We start from the raw sequence: 27016 nt of genomic DNA on the forward strand, positions 1-27016 counted from the left end.
ATAACTATGGTCAATTTTAATGGGCATAAAATTATCACAACAAGCATATTACAAATATAGTGTATCCAAACAATTATTACAAACAGAATTTACTTTTAAAATAATATTTATTTGTATTTGTAACAATGGAGCAACAATCTCCTGAACTGTTTACTAGTTTATGTGGAACAAAAAAACCACAAAACACAAAGCAATTTTTAAAATCTAGAAGTAACAATTATTCATTGGAGAGTTCATTTTGTAACCTAGGACTTGCTTGTCCTCACAGAAATTAGAATAATCTGATACCATACATATTTTTTAGAAATGATATATAAAATATTTGAACTCCTTATCTTAAAATATTTTATTCATCATGTTAAAATAAAACATTCCATAATCTATTTTTTCATTTTTTCAATTGTTCCAATTTTTTGGGGAAAAAAAACAAAAAAGGCTTCAGGAAAAAAAACAGAAAAAAACTGGTGCCCCCCCCGAATTTTTTCCGGTTTCCCCCCGGGCCTTCACATGTCTAGTAAACATCACAGATGCTTGTGGGAATCAGTTGTAGCTCTGGCAGGTTTGGGCATGGTATCACAATTGCTTTGCAAAAGAGAAGCGGGCAAGGAGAACATTCAACCAAGTGTTCTATTTGGGGTTATTTGACCAAGAAGAAGAAAAACTGCAGTACCTTGGTTTCTGAGCACTCCTTTGGAGCTTGGCCCTTGCACTTAAAAATAAGCCCATTTTGCGTAGATATGGAAGGGAAGCCTTGCTTTCATAAAGGAAATAATTTACGTAGGAACTGCAGCACTTGATTTTCTATTACCGGTAAATGTGAACACTTTTGTGAAGATAGAAGAACATGCTAAGAGCATTGGATAACTCGGCTATAAATAGCTTCTCCTTTTAGTACAACAATAGATATGCCTTTGCTGCGTAAAGTGAGGGGGCAAGTGACGCCTACAAGCTCAGATTTGGAAGAAAATCTAGTTCTTTCTCTTAATAAAACTGCTTCAGGAGAAGGAAAAGTTATTTGAATTAATTGCATCTGGGTGCTTCATAGTTTTCCAGGGGAGATGCTGCAGAATATCAGAAGCCTGGTGACTCAGGCAGACTTTTTTTTTTTTTTTGGGGGGGGGTGGATAGTATTTTTGAAGCAACCGTACCTGGGTTTTGCTGTAAAAAAGTCTACTCTTTTTGTTTAATATTATTTAACTAAATAACCCTTACAACAACCCTGTAGAGCAAGCCATCATTAATATCCAATAGGTACAAGAGTGGTGAGGTACAGCTGAGTGTCTTGTGCCTCTGTTATTAAACTACAAGGTGCGCTGGCAACTGTGGCTTTTTGGCCCGGTTCACATGTAACACAAGAAACCACGGTTTCCTACCATGTGAAAGAGCTACAGCAAATCTTGGGCTCACATGCTCCTTTCTCCTCCTCTCTTGTGCTATCCCATTGCCTGTGAACTTGGATAACTGTGATTGGTTTATACCATGGTTAATGAAAACAAGCCAGGATCTGGAACTATGGTTTATTCCTGGTGTAATTTCATTAACTGGAGTTTAAATCAGCTCTCTCCTACTGGGTGCCCTCCATATGTTTTTGGATTAAAACTCCCAGCTGCCTCGGTCAGCAGCCAGGACTAATGTAGCTGTACTCCAGAACATATGGAGGGAGAACGCTGGTTAAAAAAAAAAAACCAAACAAACCACAGTTTCTTGTGTTTGGGCTTCACAGAGAACTGTGGTTTGCTTCTGATCTCCAGTGGTAAACTGGGGAAGGGTGAATCCAAGCCTTATTGCAGCATATGAAACCAAATTCCACTTATATCCGAACTAGTCAGACACAGCTCACTAATGTTCTCTAACTCAGTGTTGAGGCATGACTGAGACGCTGACTAGTTCATGCTTGTCTACATACCGTAGTGCTTTCTTGTCCCTGGATCAAAAAATTACCAAATTGTCCTCCTGCTGCTAGTGAACTCAGAGCATTATAGAATTGCAGGAGGGCAAATATTCCATTTCAAGCTCTGGAAAGTCATCTCCCAGCTACACATCATTAAGTACAGGATTAACCTCACATAAGTGGTCCCAGGACAGCAGATCTCTGAAATGTACCTTTTCTCACATATGCGATTTGTGCTATTAACTTATTGTGAATGTGCAATTGGGTTTTCTTAAAAGCAGCATTTAGATAAATTGCCATTGCTGTGTTCTACATTGCATAATGGTAAATTGCTTACCGGTAAGTTATATGTCTGCAAATATTGCCTTTGTAATATATATGAAAGACGTGCCACCTTTACCCACTTCTGATTCAGGTCCTTGGGGCCTTTTGTTAATTGCCATTTAGGTTTTCAAGCAATTTTATACACTTGACTCATCTTTCCATGGTCCTTTTCTTCCGTATGGGTTGCTAAATATTTATTGTTTCAGCCAGTAAAGCTATAACACCACCCAGAAGGTATTGCACGAGGGGGGAGCAGAATCCTATGCATTAGAGCGACTCATATGTGCTTTCAAAAGAGAAGGTTATACATTTTCCAAAAAGCTTTAAGGGATCAGCTTCCTTGCCTGCCACTTTAAACCCGGTTCCAGTGGAAATCAGCATATTCCAACAAACTTTGGCCTGGCTTTGTGTGAATAACTGTGTCATTAAACCCTTCTATCATCAAAAGCTTCCTATCATCATAGTCTCGTCGTAAGCCTTTCACAAATAAAGATTACAGCCTCCCGGAGTAGTAACCTATATCTTCATGGGTTTTGTTGGGTCTGTAAATGGCTAATGAGGCTGATCCTTGTCCAAAATGTCCTCCTACAAATTGGGTGCATGATAGCGGAATTACAGGATAAGTCAGGTCATCCTCTACAAAAATTCCATTGCAAGCCCTTGCAGATTTGCATCTTATCCTTAGCTCCACACATCTCAGCTTCATCCTAGACAGTTTGCTTTCCTAATGTTTGCTCATTTGTCTGCTATAACCCAAGATCTGAAAAAAGGGAACCTTCCTGAGATCTAATGTTGTGCAGGCAGATGGATTGTTCTGTTCCTGTCTCCCCCATATTGTTGCTTGTTCAGTTATGTCCGACTCTTCGTGACCCATGGACCAGAGCACGCCAGGCACCCCTATCCTCCACTGCCTCCTGCAGTTGGCCAAACCCATGCTAGTCGCTTCGAGACACTGGTCCAACCATCTCATCCTCTGTCGTCCCCTTCTCCTTGTGCCCTCCATCTTTCCCAAACATCAGGGTCTTTCCCAGGGAGTCTTCTCTTCTCATGAGGTCTCCCCATATATCCCCCAGTATATCCCAAAAGCCTTTTCAGAGGGTTGGGAAGGGGCTACCACACATCATGGACTGTGTCATCCAGAACTACAGTGAGACCAAGTTATGTGATACTCAGAGTAGACTCATTGAAATTATTGATCATGAATAACTTAAGTCCATTTATTTCAGTGGGGGTAAGTATTACTTAGTTATATAGAACCCTAACTCTATAGTCTTAAGAGAGTATTGTTGCTGCTCATGGGCAGATGGTTTTAGTAAACATTTTATTGGATTTTATGTGATTTTATTATTTATTAATTCTTTTGGCATTGCTTTATCAAGTGTGTGTGTGTGGGGGGGCTGCCTTCAAAGTTGGGGTAGAAATCCTTTAAATAATAAATAACAAACATTTATTTATTTCGAGCCATTTGATGGAATTTAAAAGCAAGTTCATCGGACCTGACTTGCATACAACATTTCTGCAGAATTTTGAGTTTTTCAGCTGCATCTATCGTAATGCAGATGCAACAGCAGTGCCGGGTAATTCTTGACGCATAACTCTGACTTGTAGTAACTTGAATCGCTTACTCCCACATCCATCACAGCAAAGGCCGGAAGCTTCTCTTGGCCTTCCCAGGGACTGGTGTACAGCCACAGTGATTTTCTCCCTGCTTTTTCACTATGAACCATGTCTGCTCCCATGACATATCACAAAGCTGCTTTGAAACTACTCCTGGAGTTTCAAATGATTTGCAGAACACCAAACTGTTTTGCGACACCAAGGACCTTGCGTTTGAGGGACACACTTCTAAAGTTGAATTGGGGCCGAGGTGCTAGTTTTAATCCTTTGGATCCTGACTGTAATATGCAACTCTCCACTAAGTCACTCATAGTTCCACTGTGAAGTAAGCACCCAGAAGTTAGCACATGCTCCTTAGTACGTGTGCCCTGGCGAGAACAAAAATTCTGAAACCCAATATCATGAAACATGACTTGCACAATTTTCATTGCAGATAATGGGTAGTTAAATTAGTATGTATTAAAAGCCTCCAAGACTGTTATTCCTCATTAGTGTTTCCATAGTAATGATATTATGGCTGCTGAGACATGTTTGCAGTTTCCCCAACTTATTATATTACATCGAGTGACAATAACAGATTGGAAAGGGTGCAATGTTATCTTAACAATAATTGAACCACCAATGGAAACAAACTTCTCAAACACTTAAATACTCCAAGGAAGTGTATCTAAGCACTTGGATTCACCCAAGCATGAAAAGTGACCAGAATAGTTTTAATCACTTGTAAGTGTTGGATTATTTCTGGCTGCATATCAGAATATCACTGATCCAAATTATTCGTTGGGCACCCAAAATCTTCAGGGTTACCCAGAGATTCTGTTGCTAGGTGTATGTTTGAATTCCCATAAATGACTCAAATGGTAAAGCATTCTCTTCTACCTGGACTGCGCCAGTTCAGGATACAGTGGAGCGGGAGAGGTTATTTTGCATGGGAAGAGGTCTGATCTGCACAGGCAAGAGAATGAGCTCATGGTAGCTATCATGGTGCTTTCTAGATGGTGTAAGACTACACTCCCATCGCCTCTGACTATTGCCCAGGCTGATGGCATTTTAGTCCAAATGTCGGGAGGGGCCAGAATAGGCTAGAATGAAGGTGACTCGGAAACTACAACTAATGCAGAATGCGGCAGCTAGACTGGTAACTGGGAGTGGACTTTGGGACCAAATAACACCAGTCCTAAAGGATCTTCACTGAACCCCAGTACATTTCCAAGCACAATTCAAAGTGTTGGTGCTGACCTTTAAAGCCCTAAACGGCATCGGCCCAGTATACCTGAAGGAGTGTCTCCATCCTCATTGTTCAGCCTAGAAACTGAGGTCCCCTCCGAGGGTCTTCTGCTGATTCCCTCACTGCGAGAAGTGAAGCTTCAGAGAACCAGGCAGAGGGCCTTCTTGGTAGTGGCGCCCTCCTTGTCAAGGAGATGCCCTTCAGATGTCAAGGAGATAAAGAACTACATAACTTTTAGAAGACATCTGAAGGCAGCCCTATATCGGGAGGTTCTTAATGCTTGTATTAAGTTTTTGTATTAAGATGTTTGTATTAAGTTTTTAGATATGCTGTAAGCTGCCCAGAGTGGCTGGGGAAACCCAGCCAGATGGGTGGGGTAATAATAATAATAATAATAATAATAATAATAATAATAATAATAATAATAATGATGATGATGATAATAATATAGAATGCCATTTTTGTATACTCTCCCATTATTACTATTTTTTTAAACCCTTCAGATAACCAACACTAGAACACCAGGAAGAGCGGTTCTCATCTGTTCTGGTGCCTGTTGTGCTAGTGTTCTACTTACAGGGAGTTTGTGATGTAGGGGAGACCTAAAACTTGGTTCCCACCTGGTGCTGCCTTTAAAGCCTATCCATTCATTCCCGCCTCATTCTGCTCGTGTATGGACCAGATCCGAATGTGGAAAAGTTCAAGCTCTGTCGAGATTTTAGCATGTCAAAGAGAAGGCTAAGGTGAGCCCTGTACCTTGACTTGGCAGTTTCCTACATGCAATCTGCCTATCTTGGCGGTTTTACAGAATGACAAGTCTTTCATCCAGCCAGCACTCGGTGCTGACATTTTTTCAGAGTGTTTCATTTTCTGGTCAGGGATGAGGAAGGAAAAATTACACCTCCCTCTAAGTGCAAATGGGGAAAAAAATCCCAGTTGTAGGACTTTTGAAACATATAAATCAGACTGGCTGTTAGTCCCAGCCCTGCAATGGGTTAATGCCACTGCATTATTTAAAAAGTATATTATGTAGCTTTGGGGCAAATCCCAACATTTAATTAAAACTAAAAAAAAACTATACCGCGTTATAACAAATCTACAGCTTATTTATGTACTTACGTTTTTTAAACAAAGCATATTCTGCCTTTCAATTAAAGTCCAAAGTCCAAAATGGGTTAACCTTAGTCACTGGATTGCTTAGGATGTACATAATAATTAATGGTAATAATTATTTATTATTGCCCCAGCCGCTCTGGGTGGCTCCCAACATAATATTAAAAAAACAAAAAGCATCAAACTTAAAAACTTCCCTAAACAGGGCTGCCTTCAGATGTCTTCTAAAAGTTTATTTCCTTGACATCTGATGGGAGGGCCACTACCGAGAAGGCCCTCTGCCTGGCTCCCTGTAACTTCGATTCTCGCAGTGAGGGAACCGCCAGAAGACCCTCAGAGCTGGACCTCAATGTCCAGGCTGGATGAGGTGGGTGGAGATGCTCCTTCAGGTATACACGACTTATTAAATTGAGAAGTGCATAAGCCTTTTGTCCATATGTTCTGTTCTTTGTCTCTTCTGCTCTAGTCTTGCCTGTGTTTACTAGATCTAATTCCATCGTTTGCCAGGGCTGGACAAACTAGGATCTTGAAGTTGGTTTAAGAGCTGGTCAGATGTGCTCTGATCCCGGTCACCATGGATTTCTGGTTCAGGAGAAATGGGAGAGGGTTGGGGTTAACGCAGGAGTCTTCAGTCGTAGTGTCCCAAGTTGGGAGCAGAGAAGGCATTATGAGAACGAATTGCAAAGGCATGAAGCTCACGCATGCATGTTGCCTTGGGTTCTATCATGGCAGGAAGGCAAAGATAAAATGTAAGAGACTAGCATGTTTCTAAACTGGGCCCCGTAGTGCCTCCTTAAATGGATTGCATTCCTATTGTTTTTGAGGCTAGGGCTCTGGCAATTTCCATAAGATGCGCTGTCTTTGCCAATATGAGCAAGTTTAACAGAACACAGAGAAGTAGGATGTCTCTAAACTGTGTTGGGTCCCTCCAGTGTAAAGTTTTATAGTCAGGCGGCATTTGAATTAGACATAAAGTCAGCAATGGTTTTTAAGCTTCATTTTGAGGGATCATTGGGCAGTTGTTGGGGTCTTCAGTTAGAAGATCAGTAATGGCTTTTAATGCATCCTTGAGGATGAGTCAGCACGTATAATGCAGTGACACAGAATTAGGCAGCATGGCTTGCAAATGACATTTATAATTATGCAAGTTTATTTTTGACGTTCTTGATTATTAAATTTATATCCCCGTTTTAAAGGCGGATAATGATAATAATACAAATGCAGTGGATAAAATATAATGAAATAGGTTAAAGCTTCAATAAAATACAGAATAACACATGTAAAAAGGCAGGTGAGTCATCACTCAAATATTTATAATCTGTACTTTCATAATGTATATCAAGTCCGTTTACATGAGAACGACAGTTAGAGATCAGCGCAATTTACTTGGTCTGCATTCAGCCAATGTATTACGGATTACTTAAGAGGTTTTTCTTCTAGGATTCAGGTGATTCAGATGTGTGGTTAGCCAAACAAAAGGTTTTGCCTGTGAAAGTGAGTAACAATTTATTTCACTTCCTCAGTGCCTTTTCCATGACTGCTGTGTCTCACGAACAGCTTGGCCTGAAAGCTTGCTTGGTTTATGCAGCATTGTATAATACAAGAACATATTGTGTTCAGTTGGTGAACAGTTTTGGAATTACTCACTATATGTTGTGAGAATATCGCACTCCAGACATTCACATAGCTTCTATGGATTTTTTCACACTGCAGATTAGGCCTAGCTAATTTACAAACTCTGCTAATGAGCCCTTTGGGTTTTGAACATCTGTAGAACAAAACTTTAGTAAGAAAGTCCCAAGTGTATTCAAAACATTCTTAAAATATTTTTACTGTTTTTCGGAGTCATGTGCTGCCTGCTAAGGTTGCCCTGCCAAGATGCAACCCTCTGGTCTGGTGAGTTTACTCCACTGAGCTCACTTTCAATAATACTGTTGTGTGGCACTACTTTACTGTACTAGATCAGTACTGAACTGTGCTTTATTCATTTTGGGAGGCAGGGGGACAAATCACCCAATTTTGGAGCCTGCCGTCAACGTTTCGTAACTAAAATGTGCATATCACATCTTGACTGTACAAGATGAGTGCGAAATGCAATTTTGAGGGGGAAATCAAAATGTTCAACCGCGTGTGCGATTTGAATTTTTGCATCAACATTCGATATTAACATCCCAGAGCTAAACCTTTACAACAACATTTAAGCTTTTCGCCTGGCTTCTTTTGTCAAATGCCACTGCAGTTGCACGTCATCTGTCAGATACTGAAAAACATTGCATGTCCACAGAAAAATCAAATGCTGAATGTCAAATGCTCATGTAGAAAATCGTTTTCAGGGGCACAGAATGGCTCAGTGAAGTAGCTAGATCACTTTTCTCAGTATTATTTTGCCATAGAATATTGCATATCCTGGATAAAAACATAATCCATGAAAAGTAAAAGGTTAGCATATTTAAAAGTCTGGAGCACCTGGCTTGGGTCTGACGAATGCTGATTGTGCATGCGCAAGATCTCATTTAGCATACCGAACCAGAGAAGAACTTCCGGTGGAAATGGTGTTGTTTGAGCTTGACAATTTGTCTACCAAACTAGGTAATTGCAAACTTCATGGCTACAAAAAACACAAGAGAGACGAACCCTGCCACTTCCTGTTTGTTTGCCAGCTTGATAATCGGAATATGGTGCTAGATGGTTTTCACCTAGTGTGGCGTTGTTGTTTTTTTAATACGTAGTTCCAAGTCCAGCCATCTGCCCCCGTGGTTCATGGTTTAATTTTATCTTGTCACCTATCTCTTGACTGCATTCTTGTTGGCTGGTGAAGTAATTACTGCACACTTTATTTATCTGATTGGAACTTTAGCTCATGCTACCGTCGAAGCTTAGAGCCATTTAGAAATCATTTGAAATGCATGCATAAGAACTATCTCATTACAACTCTGTGCAGGGCTGCCAGTCAATCGGGGTGAAAACACAACACAGTTGGGCTGCTTTGGGTTTTTTGTTTTTTTTTTTTTTGCTTTTAGGGTAGAAAATTAAGGAGCAAATATTTTTGGTTCCCAGGCTTCCAGTTCCCTGCCCTTAATGTGAAAGGGTGAGATTCAAACCCTGGCCGCTGCTTAATGGAGCACACCACTGTCTGTAGCCCTGCCACTCATGCTGGCTGGGTCAGAAAGTGGGACACAAGAAAATCACTGCACTTTCCTGAATTGTGTGATGGCAGTGGGGCCAGCTTGGGATCTAGTGGATCCTGGACCAGCTCTGCTCTTCCCCTTCCCCACCCTAGAACTCCCTGTTTCCGGACTTTCCACAGGCTGCTGCTGGCAGGGCTGATAGCAGTGGCACATCAGCCCTCCCACATGTTTGACAGATGGAACGGGAAACTCTGTAATACAGTGGTACCTCGGGTTACATACGCTTCAGGTTACATATGCTTCAGGTTACATACACCGCTAACCCAGAAATAACGCTTCAGGTTAAGAACAGAAATCGTGCCCTGGCGGTGCAGCGGGAAGCCCCATTAGCTAAAGTGGTGCTTCAGGTTAAGAACAGTTTCAGGTTAAGAACGGACCTCCAGAACGAATTAAGTACGTAACCAGAGGTACCACTGTACTCCCATCCCTCTTTGCCAGCAGCCTCGTGGAAAGTGGGCATCATGGGTTTTAGTCCCCGGTGAATAGCAGGACTTTACAGATTTGGGTTGGATGCTAGCCGACCAGTATTTTCTGTTGTTGTTGTTTAGTCGTTTAGTCGTGTCCGACTCTTCGTGACCCCATGGACCAGAGTACGCCAGGCATGCCTATCTTTCACTGTCTCCCGCAGTTTGGCCAAACTCATGCTAGTCGCTTCGAGAACACTGTCCAACCATCTCTTCTTCTGTCATCCCCTTCTCCTTGTGCCCTCCATCTTTCCCAACATCAGGGTCTTTTCAGGGAGTCTTCTCTTCTCATGAAGTGGCCAAAGTATCGGAGCCTCAGCTTCACGGTCTGTCATTCCAGTGCTGGTTTCCTTCAGAATGGATAGGTTTTATCTTCTTGGAGTCCATGGGACTCACAAGAGTCTCCTCCAGCACCATAATTCAAAAGTACCGTAGTATTTTCTACTAGCTGATTATGAAGCGCAGTCCCACTGTGATACTGCGACAGTAGCATAATGCATTTTCAAAAGCCAGTAGCAGGTCCACCAGCTATATATTAGGAATCCAGGCATTATCTAGGCTAATAAACACTCCAGACATTTTTCTTTTTATCTGCAATTCAGTTCACGACTTTTGACTTCTTTTTGTTCCTTGCTTTTCTAATTTCTAAGGCTGATTAATGTACATTAAACAAATGCAGTTTGTACATTTCCTTGCATGTGTGTTTTGACTTCCCATGGAGCAAAACAACCAGTATCTGCTAAATCAATTACAGAACCGTGGATGCATGTATACGAAGCATAAACAGAGGGTTCCTACTCAAATGTGTTTTTCCTTTGATGACAAGTGTAATGAGAATATGAAAATGAATCCATTTCTTTGGAGCAATAATAGAACGTAGTTTAAAGTGAAATCTTCCGTTTGTAGCTGATGTTTGTAATTTCTTCAATGCTAATTCTTTAGCCTCCCCATTTAGTAATCCTCTGAATAACTGATTAATTGAATGGCTGGAAAAATCTGGAAACAAGTTTCAGTTATGTTCCTTAGTCGTTTGAACCCCAGAGAGCAAGATTATTTCTATTTTCTTGTATAGTTTAGGAACAACATTCTTTCTGAGATGCCCTGACACAGGCGGGTCAGCAAACTTTTTCAGCAGGGGGCTGGTCCGCTGTCCCTCAGACCTTGTGGGGGGCCAGACTATATATTTTAGGGGGTGAAATGAACGAATTCCTATGCCCCACAAATAACCCAGAGATGCATTTTAAATAAAAGCACACATTGTACTCCTGTAAAAACACCAGGCAGGCCCCACAAATAACCCAGATATACACTTTAAATAAAAGGACACATTCTACTCATGTAAAAACACACTGATTCCTGGACCATCCGTGGGCCAGATTTAGAAGGCGATTGGGCCGCATCCGGCCCCTGGGCCTTAGTTTGCTTACCATGCTGTACAGCTTCCCACCACAATGCTAGCTTTGTGGCAGTGGCATCCCTGGACCTGGGAGGTAGCAGGGTAAGGGTGAGACAACTGGGAGGTCAGCACTGGGTAGTCATAACCAAGATGGTGCTCCTACTGGTGCGCCTGCAAAACCCTTACCTCCCTCCAGCCTCCCACCTCATGCCTCCCCCATGCAAGCAGCAGTGGCACTATTTCCAGGAAGTTAGTGTAGTGGCTACTCCCCACTGGTGAGCTGCTTCTGCTTGCCACTCTTGCAGGATAGACGTAGCCATGTATGGTGGCCCACGGAAGTCTCCAATGGCTTCCTTCATTTGCTATATGTCTGGGACTGTAAACAACAACAACACTGGTTGGTCAGGCAGGCCTCTTATACATGACTGGAGTAGGGATGGTAGATTCTGAATTTTTTTTGCTCTCATTTCGCAGTCTAAATTTGGCTCCCCAAATCTCTGTAGCAATTTTTTAATTTCCTTCAAAAAAAATCTTCATGGAAATTATTCAGCAATTTTGTGTAAATTTCTCATAATAACTGCATGTTGTATGTGCCATTTTGACCAATGTGCACATGCTTGCCAGTAGTTTCTCCCAGTATAATGCATTATATATTTTCACTAACATATTCATTTTTCATGCACACGTCCTTCTCATATATGTATTTTTGTAAATATTGAATGGTTGGACAGCTGCATTGCAAAATCTGGATAAGTGTGAATTTTGAAGGATGGCAGTATTTCAGTTCTCATATTGTTTCAGAAAGTGTGAATTTGATCAATGTGACTTTAAAGCGAACAGAATCAAATTTATCCCCCATCCGTAGACTGTGGATTGCATTTTGATTACCACCAGCTTCACTTTCTGTCTGCTCTCCTCTTCCTGAATGTCCTTGTGATCTTTCCTGTTTAGTTCCAAATATTCCAGAATTTGGCAAGAAAGTACTGTTGTCTCAATCATGCCCATCTCTTGAGATTACTTGGAATAAAGTCCATTTCTACTAGCATTAAATAGAAGAATGCATAAGCAAATAGTGAAAATGCATACAATTCATTGGAAAATATTAAAATAATGAAAAACTGACTTTAGAAATTGCAACGTGTTATTCTTAGTTCAGCCCCCCTGCCCTGAAGCTACTACTTTGATAAAGCCTGTAATTTCAGATGTTGAGACCTATCTTGATTATGGTTGGGGCTGTGGATTTAGATCAGAGGTGGGGAACTGTTAATCATTCAGATGTTGTTGTTGTTGTTTAGTCGTTTAGTTGTGTCCAACTCTTCATGACCCCATGGACCAGAGCACGCCAGACGCTCCTGTCTTCCACTGCTTTCCGCAGTTTGGTCAGACTCATGTTGGTAGCTTCGAGAACACTGTCCAACCATCTCGTCCTCTGTCATCCCCTTCTCCTTGTGCCCTCAGTCTTTCTCAACATCAGGGTCTTTTCCAGGGAGTCTTCTCTTCTCATGAGGTGAATTACAAATCCCATAAGCATTCATGATCAAAGTTAGGAATGATGGGAGCTGTAGTTCAGTTAACATCTGAAGAGCCAACAGGTTCCTCACCCCTGATTTAGATATTTAACAGGATGGGAGCATGTAGACATCTGTGAAGGAATAATGGGTATGTAGTTTGAACCATTGCACTTGTGGGCAAGTTTATCTTTACCATTTAACACCTGATTTAAACAGATTGTTGGTTCCTTCACTGCTCAGTCCCGTAAAAACAGAACAATAGAAAACCTAGAGAGAGCAACCATTGTTTTACATAGATTCCTATTTTACTTCCATTACATTTTGATTTTTGGGTGTGTATTGACCACAAATCTGGTAATTTAAAGTTTTATGATCTGGAGCTTTTTTTTCTTTTTCTTTAGGTGGAAATATATACCTGGAAAGGTGAATATTAGAGAATTCATTGTCCAGGCTCTGTCACAATTTTCCACATAACTTGCAGAGCCTCATAATCTTCAGCCCATAATCATACCGGTTCAAGCATTTAAGCCTTATTCCTACAGTAGATATAACAGGGGAGCAAAATATTTGTTATGACATACTGCCCATAAAGTGTTGTGTTTTGATTTAGAAAACTGATATAAAAATGTCACCGGATGCTTAGTCAAGATATTCAGCAGAATAATGCAGTGTTCGTGCCCATATTTTTAGGGCTGAGGTGCTCTTTAAATGGCAGTATTTTGCCTTGGTGTTCCCCTTTTTTAAAAAAAACAAAACAAAACTGGAAGATGTGTTAAGGGCAGATGGAAAAAAAATAAATCAGGGCCAGTTTGTGAAATTGGTTTTGTGAAGTATATTAGTATAATTTCATGCCCTTTCCACATGACCCTCTTTAATTCTGCTCTACCCAGCTCATATTCTCCCAAGTTAATGTTTATTTACGTCTTCCTCCTTGTAACCCCAGAAGCTCAGCTTATGTGGAAACATAGCCGTATGAGCGGGAGGGGTGGAAATAACCAAAACATTGCAGCCACTTGGAGCATGCAAGGAGCACACAGTTGCTTCATACAGATTAAGGCAAGCTTGTGAATCACTGCCCTTTATCCTGCTAATTTAGACTTGTTTTAAATATCCTCTTTGGGCTTTGTTAAGCTCTTCAGAATTCTTCTTGGTGTCTTTCACCGAAGTTGCTGAACTGAGGCCAGAATGAGCCTGGAAGCAGATCTTCCCTGTAGCAGAACCTTGAACTTACTTCTCAGTGGTGTCTGTTAAATATTTGCAGTTCAAGGGTTTTCAAACTTTGCCCCAGTGAGACTTGGGGACGGGGAGGGTGGAATGTGTTCAAAGCATCGCAGGGATAAAGGCAAGGCAAGGGGAGACAGCTTAAATGCTCCGTGCTCATTTTCCTCCCAGGTTGGGGGAATGGGCAGGTTAAATGAAACTAGAAGGGATAGGGGAGGCTACACAGCAGTGGATCCATGGCAAAAGGGCCAGTGCTTGCTAAAAGTGCAGAAATAATTAGGGAGTTGTATCATTGTCCACTGGCACAACCAATCAGTGCAACAAGCTCAGAGGCAGAAGGCAGAAAAACGGCATGGTCTAAACTAGGAAGCTGAGATGTGGTCAAAGAGGAGCAGCTTATGAAATAGTGGAAGCTCCACACACTTTGATATACATCTGTAGCTGGGTGTTTGAAATAAATTTCAATTTTAACGTTTGTGGGCATCCTGGAGGTTGATCAGTGTTGGGAACAGGATATTGGGCTAGAACAGGCAGGGGGATGCTATCTTGCAGCCATCCAGGTTTTTGAACTACTATTCCATTCATCTCCAATCGTTGGCCATACTGGTTGAGGAGGATGGGGGCTGGAATCCAACAACATCCACAGTCACATGCTAGTCATTCCTGGGTTAGACCCTAAGTCTGCTTAGTATACTTCTTGTCTTGTATTCTCAGGCTTATGGGATTGAGCACTAATTGTCAATGAACCTCATTGGAAGGGTTCAAACCGTTATCTCTGTTACTGTCCCTGTTTAACATTTATGTTTTTGAAATCTTATACCTTCCCTTCTTTTCAAATAAAATTCAGGGTGGAGGCTTACAAAAACAGGTTGACAATAATGAAATATATGGCAATCCCCATTAAAAACTACAGATGGGGACATCAAACCCCCAAACCCCAAACAGAATCCCAAGATGGCTAATGAAATGAAGGCACAAAAGATACACCAGCAAAAAGAGAACAATCAGGTAATAGCTGTTTGGAAAAAACAAACACCCACCATGTCTGTTAGCCACTTAAAACAACACAGTGGTGTGTGTGATGTACCTCATGTGAAGAGGTATTGAACAGGTTAGAGGCCCTAGCTGTAGTTCCTGGGGGGGTCCCAGTTTCCGTCATGGTGTTCCATTGTGCCAGAAGCGGTTTAGTCATGTTGGCCACATGACCTGGAAAGCTGTCTGTGGACAAACGCCGGCTCCCTTGGCCTAAAAGCAAGATGAGTGCCACAACCCCATAGTCGCCTTTGACTGGACTTGACTGTCCAGGGGTCCTTTACCCAGTTCAATAAGGGATAGATTTCTTTAGGAATATATTTTTATTTTTATTTTTTTTAAAAACCTACTGCTGTTATTGACAACGAACATTCCCGATGCAAAAATAAATAATAACACCACCATTCTTTGAAACAACTTCACCAACTAATAACAACGTTGCTGCCATTTTGATGTATTGTGACTAATACATTAAACAAGCTAGCAATGTAACACTGTTTAATCTTTATCTGTTTAGGGGTTTTAAAGGTTAACACTAACACCTTGAATTTGCTGATCAATAACAATGTGCTGTGCTGTTCAAAGAACAGGGTGGAGTTGGTTTTGCCCTATAATTATTTGCCATAGCCGCATATATCCATGCAGTATGTATCTATTTGCTGCATGAAATACTTGGCAGTGGGTAAATACAGTGGTACCTCGGGTTACATACACTTCAGGTTACATACTCCGCTAACCCAGAATAACGCTTCAGGTTAAGAACTTTGCTTCAGGATAAGAACAGAAATCGTGCTCTGGCGGCGCAGCAGCAGTGGGAGACCACATTAGCTAAAGTGGTGCTTCAGGTTAAGAACAGTTTCAGGTTAAGAACGGACCTCCGGAATGAATTAAGTACATAACCAGAGGTACCACTGTACCAAAGTAGGATGTGCATTGTTAATTTTAGTATTCAGAATCTTGCTACAGAAATGTTGGAGATCCTTATTAAATGGATAACAACATATACAGTTTCTTGCGATCAATCATTTATGGTATATTTATTGTGGCGATAAGCAGGTAATCAAAAACACATGTCTCTTTTCAACTTATTTTTCTGAAGAGCATTGTATGTGTTTTATAGCGTATTTTGAGATAAAGAGAAAGTAATGATTTCCATAGCAGTAGACATAATGAACTAAAAGGATTGCTAGAAAAAGTGAAAAATAAATAAAATCCAGAAATTGCTATTCCTTTAGCAACCTCTTACGTCGTGTAATATTGATCGCTTGTGACTTTGCACGCTGTAACTTTGAGAAAAGGTAGATTTTTATCTCCTCTTCCAAAGAGCATTTAAAGAGTGGCATGGTGATTCCACTGATGAATGACTGAAGGAGGTTTCTGGATTGATGAATCTGGAACTGGGGTGGTGTTTTCACAGACCAAATTCCAATAACATGCCAAGACTGATTGCGGCATGCTCTGCACCTAATCACAGAGGATTTCTGTGTCCTAGCTGGTTTGTGCTGAATTTATGGCTTTTAATTGGGGGTGGTGGGGTGGGAGACCACTGGAGGAGAGGCGAACATTCCTCATTTTACTTTGCTCCAAGAAATCAAAATACTAAAGACAGCAAGGTTAAAAATCTCCCAGTCTCACTGTTTTATCTTCTTGATTCCTTGTCTTTATAAGAGGTTAGGAGCAAAATCAAATGTGTTTACTTAGAAGTAAGTGCCATTGAGTTCAGGGGCTTAGGGAAGAGTGTACTTAAGCACCTTGAACTTCATAAATCTTACTACTTAGTAGGCATGTATAAAATTGCACTGCAAAGCTGCAATCTTTTGCCCACTTCCCTGGCAGTGGTCCCCACTGAACTCAGTGGGACTTGCTTTTGAGCAGACATAGAATCATACAATTGTAGAGTTGGAAGGGACCCTGCGGATCATCTAGTCCAACCCACTTCAATGCAGGAATATGCAGCTGCCCCTTATGGGGATCGAACTTGCAACCTTGGCATTATCAGCACCATGCTTTAGCCAACTGAGCTACGTATTAGCACTGTACTGAAATGTGTGAGGGCTGGAATGGTGGAAGAAATTTGAATATCGCCTGATGCATCAGGCAAGACTAGTATGTTCGTCGTTTTCTTGGTTGTGTAGATGTACTGGGGAAAAGATGGCATAGTAATTCATTTTTATTAGAATAGTCCTTAACTCGTTTTACTGGAGGGGCCCCTTGAGGAAGAGCAGGAGATGGGTGGTTTGGAGGCACTATGCTAGCTTTCCAGGAGGAGGGTTGCTGCTGCTTACAAGGGGGGGGGGGAGGGAGACAGGAAAGGGCAGTAAGGCCAGCATAGTGCAAATGCACCATCAGGAACACAGGATTGGCTTTGCCAGTGGGTTTACACCACCAGACTTCCACATTGCCTCGTCCCTGTTCTTCCAGCATGCAACAGTGACCCACCTCCCAGGAAGCTAGTGTAGTGGCTCACATGGCAAGTCAGAATCCTTCAGGCCAGGATTCTGCTAGTAGTTTCAGGTGTGTGGCTAGGAGCGGCCCCTTCATACATTTCTCATGCCTAGAATTGGCTGCAGATGGCCAGTGGTATTCCTCAGGTGGTTGGACTTTGTTCTGGGCTTGCCTCTTTCTGATCCCATCTTTAGGTTCTGATGGCTGTTGCAAGGATACCTAAAGGCACTTCCATACATAAGGATTAAAATACGCACCTGCAAGTAGAAATCACTGTGCTTTCCCCCATGCTTAGAGAATATAATTGGGCAGGCAAAGGGTGCTCCGAGCTTTCTGAGAGAGAGAGAGAACAAATCCTAAGGAACAAATTCAGCGCTTGTGAAAACACCCTCTGCGTTTCTGAGTTAACTAAACTGGAACAAAACCATGCAATCTTGTGAAAGTCTCGTCAGATTAATTTGGTTTATGAAATTTACAACAGCTCTTCTCTCTCCCACGGGCCGGAAAAATACCGCAGTTGTTTGCCTCTCTGAATATAATCATTACCATCTTCATCTCTCTCTCTCTCTCTCTCTCTCTCTCTCTCTTCTCTCTCTCTCTCTTTTTTTTTTTTCTGGCAGAGAGTATCCTGACTAGTATAGTGCAAAGCAAACTCTTTTCTTAAAGAAGCCATTTTAAGACGTGAGCCCCTGGGAGCTGGGTTCTGGTGTGAACATGAGCCTCAGAAAACCGTAGGCTATCGCTTTAAGTCAGAAGTGTCGACCTGAAGCATATCGTGTTGCTTAAAACCAGATTGCCTGCTTATATTAAGGTGACTGTGGTGGAATCACTTTATCCCCTCTGAGATTGGCTTTGGAGGTGTCCGGGCAGGCTGAAGATACCCACTGCTCCCTCCGTGACCTAGGCTTCTGCCTCTGGAAGGCATTTTTATCCTTCCTAACCTGCCTGGGATCTACTGGCAGGCTCTGTGCTGACTGAACGGAATAGTTTCCAGCACTTTAAACAGAGCGAGAGAGAGAGAGAGAAGTCGTGCTGCTTTCTGTAGAGGAGGCAGGGCTTATGGTTTAGAAGGAAGTGAACTGGATAGGTCAGGAGACTGTACCATTTGTGAACACCCCTTTCCATTTTATATTCATCTGTCAGATACAGTAGGCGTGCTCTGGGCTTCGATGCAAGCAAGGGAGAAAAGCAGCCTAAATGTGATCTGCGTTGGGAAGCTTGCTGCTTTTCCTGCTTTCCTTTTTATCCACCCCCCCCCCTTGCTCTGCAGCCCACCCCCTTTCCTCTGCCTGACACGCAGGCACTTGGTGCTGGAGTTGGAAGCTGTTTTTTTTGGGGGGGGGAAGCTAACATGGTTTATTCCACTCGCTGCATGTTGGGTAAATTTCAAAACCCACATGGTCGTCCTCTTGCAGTGGAATAAAGTCGCATCTGATGGACGTCTTCTCTGCTTATAGCATAGCAATGAACGTCTGACAGGCGCGACCTTTCATAAGACAGCCCACACGACTGGCTTTCTGCCCAGAATATTGCTGCAACACTGTCTGTGATTGGTTATCTCCCTATCATCATGCCTTGCTTCAGAAGGGGAGGACGGCCCCTTTTAATAAGTCCACGATGGCCGGCTGCAATATGCTGCACTGTAAGTGTTTTTTTTTTTGTTTGTTTTGAGCCGAGAAAGGGAGGGGGGGGAGAGAGAGAGAGAGAATCATGCTGTGTAGAGAGTAGTAAGACGAAAGGAGCACATGGCGACATGATTATGCTGTGAGACATCAGTGAAATGCTGCTTGGTAAATTTAACGTATCTGTTTTTTCTACAGGTTGGTACTAAGAAGTGCCTTTCCTGACGTCTCTGCTGCTTGGAACCGCTTCTAGAGCAGACTCTGTTTGCCTTGCTTGCTGCCAGCTAGACTGCGACGACCGCTCATCCACTCTCCACTTCTAGCCCAGCCACCCCTCCCCTCATTCCTACTTATAATCACCAAGAGAAAGAGAAAGAGAGGAGGAGGAAGAAGGAAAAATACAAAAAAACCAAAAAAAAAAAACAACAAAAAAAAAAACAAAAAAAAAAAAGCTCATAAGCCATCAGGCGTTGCCCCTAGGCTGCTTTAGTTATTCTTTTAGAAATTAAGCATAACGACAACAACAAAAGTTTGCTGGAAAAGTGAGATAATCTTCTGTCAGAAAGGAAAAAAATCAAAGAGAGGAGGAGCAAAATAAACCGTTCCTTGATTTATCTCTTTAAACTGCTGCATCTGCCTGTGCCAAACTAATCGTAACCAATTGCGCCACACCAAAAAAAAAAATTGAACAAATCAAAATCTCAATAATAAAATTAATAATAACAATTGCAAATTCAGCCGTGTGGAGATTCCCCTTTTCAGGCAACTTTTTCCTGAGAGCAGCTTGGAAACCCTCTGTTGAAGGGACTGCTGGTTGCATTTTGGCCTCCCAATTTGGCACTCAAGGATGGTTTACTGAGAGCACAAGGCTCATTCCAGGCCACACGTTTAAATGCTCATTTTTCTGACGACCTTAAGTTCCAAAACCAACCCCCTCTTCTGATTGACAGTTTCGTGCTGTGACTTTCTAGTGGGAAATCTATTCCTTGCTGTTGCGACAACACAACTTTACATCTTTTAACGTTGGGCTTTGGGGCTTTGGGGGAAGCATTTTGAAGGTGGCATTTTTCATCGTTTCCAGTCTTATCAGTTTGGCCTCTTCTCTCTCTCCTTTTTTTTAATTTGTTTGTTTCATTGACAATTTTAACTACCTGTAAAAAAAATAAAAATCTAAACATGGCTGTAAGTGTCACACCAATCCGGGACACAAAATGGCTAACACTGGAAGTGTGTCGTGAGTTCCAAAGAGGGACTTGCTCACGTCCAGATACGGAATGTAAATTTGCACATCCATCGAAAAGCTGCCAAGTTGAAAATGGACGAGTAATCGCCTGCTTTGATTCATTGAAAGTGAGTAAATATTACCATTCTTTTCAAAGCTAAGACAAAAATAATGACTGAAACAGTTGTAATCACTGAAGCAATTTTGAATTTTAAGGGATGCTATTTTTTAATCTTATTAATGAGGTTGTGGGTTTTAAATAATTATGCTTTAAGGCAGGAGAGTGTGTGGGCATTTTCAGACGGGCTAGGCTGTTTTCTTGCAGTTTATTATAGTTCCTTCATCCTTACCTTAGAATTACAGTGTGTCTTTAAGTTGGAATGTTAAGAAGCACCATTTTGTGAACCTCAGAAGAGCGTTAGTCCATAGAACTGCAAAAAGCAAATACATTACACCATTTAGGACTGAAAGATAAACTCAGGTCTGAACTGTTAAAGGCTGGGATTATCTACTCTGAAAGCACTTACTGCAATAAATTTGTTAGTCATTAGGACATGAAAGGCTTCTGCTTTTTTCTTTTGTAGAAAAATTTCAACGGATAATTCTCTCTGTGTGTTTAAAGTGAAAAAATAGAATCCTCAAACTAAAGGCCATGTCTTCTGAACAATTGCTTGGTGCTGAGAGCATACCTAGATAGTCGTTGTGTGTAGGTCAGCAGTCACAATTTCTCTCCGTTAACATTTCACTAAAATTCTTAATTAAAAGATCACTTGTATAAGTCTCAGCTTATGAAAGGATCGCCTGTTTGAAAACCATGTTTCTGCACTTATGAAAGAGAACTATAGCTAATGCTCTATGGATACATTACTGCTTCAGGAAAAATAGATGATGCTTAGAACTGCTGTTTTCAAATATGTTTCTGCTTTCATCAGTCAGGCGTGAGACTTATCTTCTGCCCTAGTTTACCATGCTTGAAATCCCAGACTTGTTTATTTGGGGGACAGGTTGTAGCTAAGTGGTAGAGCATCTGCTTTGCATGCAGAAGGTTTCAAGTTCACTCCCTGGCATCTGTATGGCTGGAATTGTTCCTTGTCTGAAACCCTGGTAGCGTCTCTGCCATTCAGCGTTGGAAATTACTGAGCTAGATATACCAGTGGTCTGGCATAAGGCATATGTTCCTAAGCATTACAGATTAGGGCTTCAGTCTAGCATGCATTTACCTGGGAGTAATCCCCATTGAACATGGTGGAATTTACTTCCAAGTAAAAATGCACAGGCTTATGTTCAATGCACCTTGACCTCATGTTTCCACAGTCCATGCAGGCAAAGGGCTTGAATTTCAAATTGCTTAGTCTGATTGACTTAAATGAACTGAACTGATTTAGTATTAGGCTTCATTTAGGGTTCTGAATCTGGTTGAGTAGCCAGGATGGCTTTTGCATGTTACAGAGCAGTGAGAATCGATACGTGGTTGAGTCATGCACACATGTCTAATATAAGTGATGCCTGTAATTGATGAACCTATGGCTGGACAAAGTGGAAGTTGAAGGAGAAATATGTATGTTTGCTTGTTTTTAAAAACAAATAGGTGCTGCCATTCCAGCCAAATATTTGGACTTGGAATTAGACTGCGAAGGGGCAAATGTTCAACTCTGCCTCGTTTATGACTGGACTTGTTCATACTGACTGACTGGACAGCAGTCGCCGGAACTGTGAGAAAAGTAAATTCTCATGCTCTGTGTTTGCTTTGGGCGGCTGAAGGCATGTTGTGGGTTGTGTCTTGCCATTTGGCCATACCACACTCAAGGTCAGCTTAGATTTTCTTGCTGTAGAATAACGTTGTAATACCACTCGTCAGTCACATAGGTCATGTTGGAGTGATGATCATCTGCCTGCCTGCCTGCCTATCTATATATCTATTGCTGTTTCGGATGCTCCATAGCTAGCGCCCAATTTTATTGGCCCCGGGAGCCTTGGTTGCCAAAGCTAGTGAGCCAAGGATTTGTCGTTTCATTCTGCTGCTTGGCAACTATAGCCATTCTTAAGGATTAGGAAAGCTCTCCATTAAGCATTGCTGCTAGGTAACTTCCATTCATTTGATTAAGGGGATCATTGTGCAAGCGCTGTTGCAATGACCGAGGGATGCAGCACAAAGGGCAGATAAAAAACACCCATACTACACCTTAGCCATAGGCCACGGGTAAGGAGTGTCAGCCCCAGCGGCCAGATGTGGCCCTCCAAGCTTCTCTATCTGGGTCTTTGTGACTCTCACCAGCCCTGCTCCAAACCCGTTTCAATAGCTTTTGCCTGACTGGAAGCTTTTGCAGACTACGAGAGAGTTTGTTTCTTTTCCTCCCCACCCCCAAACATTTTATTTGTTTATAAAATTGTATATCCTCCCCTTCAGTTCTGCTGAAATCTTGGAGCAACTTACAGTGGTGAAATAAAACAAGCGATTTGTTTTCTCATATTTGTATCTCACTTCTCATCCATTACGGAACCCAAGGTGAAACGCGTGGTTTCTGGGGTGTCTTCCATTCATTCGGTGTTCCAGGTGTTCCACAGAGTGGGAAGTGGGAAGTGACGGAAGACAGGATGCTGTCTACTGTGTTCCCTGAAGTGGGACTTTTGTCTTTTGTTCTTTTTCTTTGCTGCCTGATGCTAGACAGAGAGGGAGCCATGATGGAGTGCTCTGTGTGTATTATACCTGTATGTAATAAAGTAGATTAGCCTACATGCTGAGTTGCTGTGGTCTGTTACACGACTGTGCAAACCTCTGCGGATCCAGTAAGTGTGCTGATGACCTCCCACATCAGCTGCTGTGATGTTCGGGCTGGAGAAGCTTATGAGAAGCTCCCGAACGATCGTCCACGAAGGAGGGAACATGCCAGTCGGGCATGTGTCTCTGCCAGGGTCCTACTTGTGAGAGGCCATTTCCTGACATCGGAATGGGGAAAGGCTGTAGCTCAGTGGTAGAGCACCTGCTTTTCATGCAGAAGACCCCAGGTTCAATCCCTGGCATCCCCAGTTAGAACTGGGGAGAGATTCCTGCCTAAAACGTTGTAGAGCAGCTGGCAGTTAGTGTAGCTAGTACTGAGCTAGGTGGAGCATTGCTCCGACTCTATATAAGGTAACTTCCTTTGCCCCAGGCTCAGGCGTTCTTAGCACCAGCAAGGTAAGTGCCTTCGGACCATACTCTCATCCATTTAAAAACGTGGATTTTCAATGCAAAATGAAACAAAGCACAAACTATACAGGGAAGGGATGAGATCTGTGTTAGAAACTCAGATATATAAGGCAGACTCCAAATGGCTCCTTAAACCAAGGTTACAGTCACCAAAATGAAATGTCTAGTTGTCATTTTTGGCAAGACAGCTCTAAATAATGGACTGACTGTGATTGAATATCAGTTAACACCTGGCTAGTTCAGATAACAGCATCCCTGCTCCTGTTCCCCTGTTGAGCCTGAAGGGGACTTCAGTCTTCTGTGGCAAGTATGGATGATGTCTCGATGCCTAAGCATGGAAACTTTTAAACTGGTGTGGGGAAGACATGACCCACCAGATGTTGTGGAACTATAACTCACATCTGCACCAGCAAATATAATTGATGGCCAGGGATGGTGGAAACTATAGCTCAGTAACATCTGGAGGGCCAAAGGTTCCTCACACCTGCTTTAAAATGTTGAATAGGACACAAAATGAATATTGTGTTAGGCCACAAATGGTGTGCAGCTGCAGTCAAACTATAATTAAACATTTTATGTCCCTTGATCACGAAATTTTGCTTTTTATGGAACTATTCACAAGGCTGGTTTAACTGCTTATGGGAGTTGTCTACTCATGGGAACAAGTGTGCTGTTGGGAGGAGGAATTGCAAAGGAGACCTCAGCTTGACTTCTTAGAGTGGATTCTAGTTTTTGAGCTCCCACCATGCATGGAAGTTAATGCGGTATCTTACTCGAGGCTCCACAACCACCCTAGAACTAGCACCCAGTAAGCAATGATAGAGTTGTCATGCCCAGAATTCAGAGTCTGGTGAAATTGAAAATCCACGCACACACAATATAGTGTGACTTTATTTTGATTTTGATTGACCATACAAAATTTGTTTTTCCAGTGTTTTGCAAGCCAACTTCTAAGCATAGCTGTCAACTTTTCTCCTTTTCTTGCAAGGAATCCTATTTGGAATAAGGGAATTACCCTTAAAAAAGGAAAAAGTTGACAGCTATGCTTCTAAGACATTTTCCTAAAAGATGTGTTGCAAATGTAAAAAATGGAATCACAGAATTGTAGAGTTGGAAGGGACCCTGAGGATCATCTAGTCCAACCTTCTGCAATGCAGGAATATGCAGCTGTCACATACAGGGATCGAACCTGCAACCTTGGCGTTATCAACGCCAAGCTCTAACCAACTGTGCTATAATACAGAAAAGCTGTGAATCCAACAGATGTGTGTTTGTGCATCGTTACTCTCACATAAATAAGATTATCATTTAACCTCGACCAGCATATTCTGGCATAAATTGGTAATGAACACATGTCCTTGGAGAGAACTCATTATTTGGAAGACTCTGAATCCTGAAGACAGATGCAATCCCCAGATATTTCCCATTTTAACACCATAGCAAATTACTTTCACTCATTTGCTTAGTTAGTGCATCACATGTATGACTCCCTACTGGCATGTGCATATATATATATATATATATATATATATATATATATATCTCCAGGAGGGGGAATGAAAAGCTTGGCAAATGTGCTAACACACATGTTAATTAAGCCTGAGTATACTTTCAAACGATGGAACAGAATCAGAAGATTTCTTTCAAGCACATTATGAATCTTTTCAACTCAATGCAGGATATTTTGAAACGTTAAAGCTTAAGAATTGTCTCTTGGGGTTGATCCATGCGGCTATCAATCTCAGGTCACTGGATTAAATTGTAGAGCTCTTCTTCTCCTCCCTGTGGCCAGAGTGCAATAATTTATGCAGAAAGCTCCAGAGCTCAGTGGTTGGGCCCATACTGTATATAGAGAAGGTCCTAAGTTCAGTCCGTGGCATCTGGCCAATACCTTAGTGACCAGGGCTGTAAGTCAGCAAAATATGTAGGCATCACTGGACTAGAGGAATCAGTGGTTATTTGACACCAATAACCTCAGCACACTCATATACCGGTAACTTATATGACTCCATAATAGTTTAGCAGAGCACGTTTTTCACCAAATGGAACAAGTTAGTAGTGGGGTAACCGGTACCAAGTTATGTGTCTTCATATGCATACTGATTATTTATAGTGATGCATGATTTACAAAAAAATAAAATAAAAAAGAAAGGTAATCGGCAAATAAAACAAATTTAATAAAATCCTAATAAACCACAACGAAAACTAAAGTTTACTGTTCTGAAAAGGATAGCAGCGGAGAGGCTAAATTGACCTCTCTTGGAAGAATGTTTGAGCATCGAAGCTACCACCAAGAAGGCTCTGTTCCTTATAGAGGCTTAACCTAGCCTCTCCATAAGAGAGAATCTGGAGCAGGATACCCTCAGAAGATCTTAAGTGTGTGTGTGTGTGTAAGTTTGTAATAGGAGAAGATGTTGCCCGGGATAATCAGGACCTAAGCTGTTTAGGACTGTAAAGGTCAGGACTTCAAATTGGGCTTAGAAACGAATTGGCAGCCGGTGCAGCTGTCTCAGAATAGGTGAAATATGAGAGATCCTATCCGTGTCTGTCAGCAGGCAGGCTGCCATGTTCTCGCCACAAGCTGAAATTTCTGAACTGTTTTCAAAGGTAGCCCCATGTAGAGAGTATGGCAGTAGTCTAATCTGAACATTGCTAAAGCATGAATGGCATTGGCTGAAACATTGCTAGCATGCACCTTGAGATGTCTGACATACGGGAGTCGAAAGCAGGCAATTCCAAGCTTTTAATAAGTAAGCATTTTAATATTTTACAGTCTATGTCCTGCCTTAGAATCTTTCTGAACCCCTTTATAGGCCAGGATTGTTACCGAATTTCTTTCCTACTCCCAGCAGGAAAATAAATACACCTGCACCCCCTGTTTGTAATTAGCTTTAATGTAAGTAGAGATTACTGGTGTTATTTATTATGCAGGCTTTCGGGCAATTAAAGGGGAAAAAATGAGGTTGTATTCTGAGGTCTTTTCTGCCTCATGGCGAAAAATAATAATAATACGAACTTAAACTGTTGAAAATGAACAGCAAGTAAAACGTTTCTGTAAAAATAAGGTGTATATTGCAAAATAAGCTATACGTTGTATATCATGAACTAAAAAGTTTGGTGATGATTACATTTATGTGAGGTATATTTTCTGTACAAACACCGCAGTAGGAAAAACAGTTACAAAACCGTTAATCTAAACAGTTATAAGAACATTTAACCACCTCTAAAATGCATATGAAAATAATAGTAAATTAGTTCTAAAGGCCTTTCATATTGGAAAGGACATTGAAGGTTTGAGCGTGCCTATGTTATGAGGGTGTTAATAGGGGGGAAACCAGTTATTACTCAGAGAGAGAGAGAGAGAGAGAGAGAGAGAGAGAGAGAGAGAGTATATATATATGTGACTTGTTTAGGTTAAAAAAATAAAAATAAACATCTAGCAAGCTCTCCGGTCTGATAAAAGGTGTTCAAGGTAAGGCAGAATGTTTGTAGTTCTTGTCTAGCAGCTGCATTTGAGTGCAAGATGGATATCGGCCAATATGCTTTTGCTATTTT

At 41.6% G+C, this 27016-nt stretch overlaps 1 protein-coding gene across 15 annotated transcripts in view; it reads left to right on the forward strand.

Moving 5' to 3' along the window:
• The window catches only part of MBNL1 (muscleblind like splicing regulator 1), a 176512-nt gene that overhangs the window by 18996 nt on the left and 130500 nt on the right, over positions 1 to 27016 (forward strand). For 13 of the 15 annotated variants that reach the window (XR_004426678.1, XR_004426679.1, XM_033150453.1 and 10 more), the window contains exon 1: positions 19515 to 20402. The exons of 1 other annotated variant lie outside the window; for it this stretch is intronic. Coding sequence is in view for 11 of the 14 variants with exons in the window: in XM_033150453.1 (XP_033006344.1) it covers positions 20229 to 20402 (174 nt within the window). In the remaining 3 variants the exon portion in view is untranslated. Of the gene's footprint in view, positions 1 to 19200; positions 19221 to 19514; positions 20403 to 27016 lie in introns of those variants that run through there. One more of the 15 variants, XM_033150467.1, reaches the window with a different exon arrangement.

Source organism: Lacerta agilis, chromosome 5 (assembly GCF_009819535.1).
Source record: "Lacerta agilis isolate rLacAgi1 chromosome 5, rLacAgi1.pri, whole genome shotgun sequence".
Taxonomy (NCBI): domain Eukaryota; kingdom Metazoa; phylum Chordata; class Lepidosauria; order Squamata; family Lacertidae; genus Lacerta; species Lacerta agilis.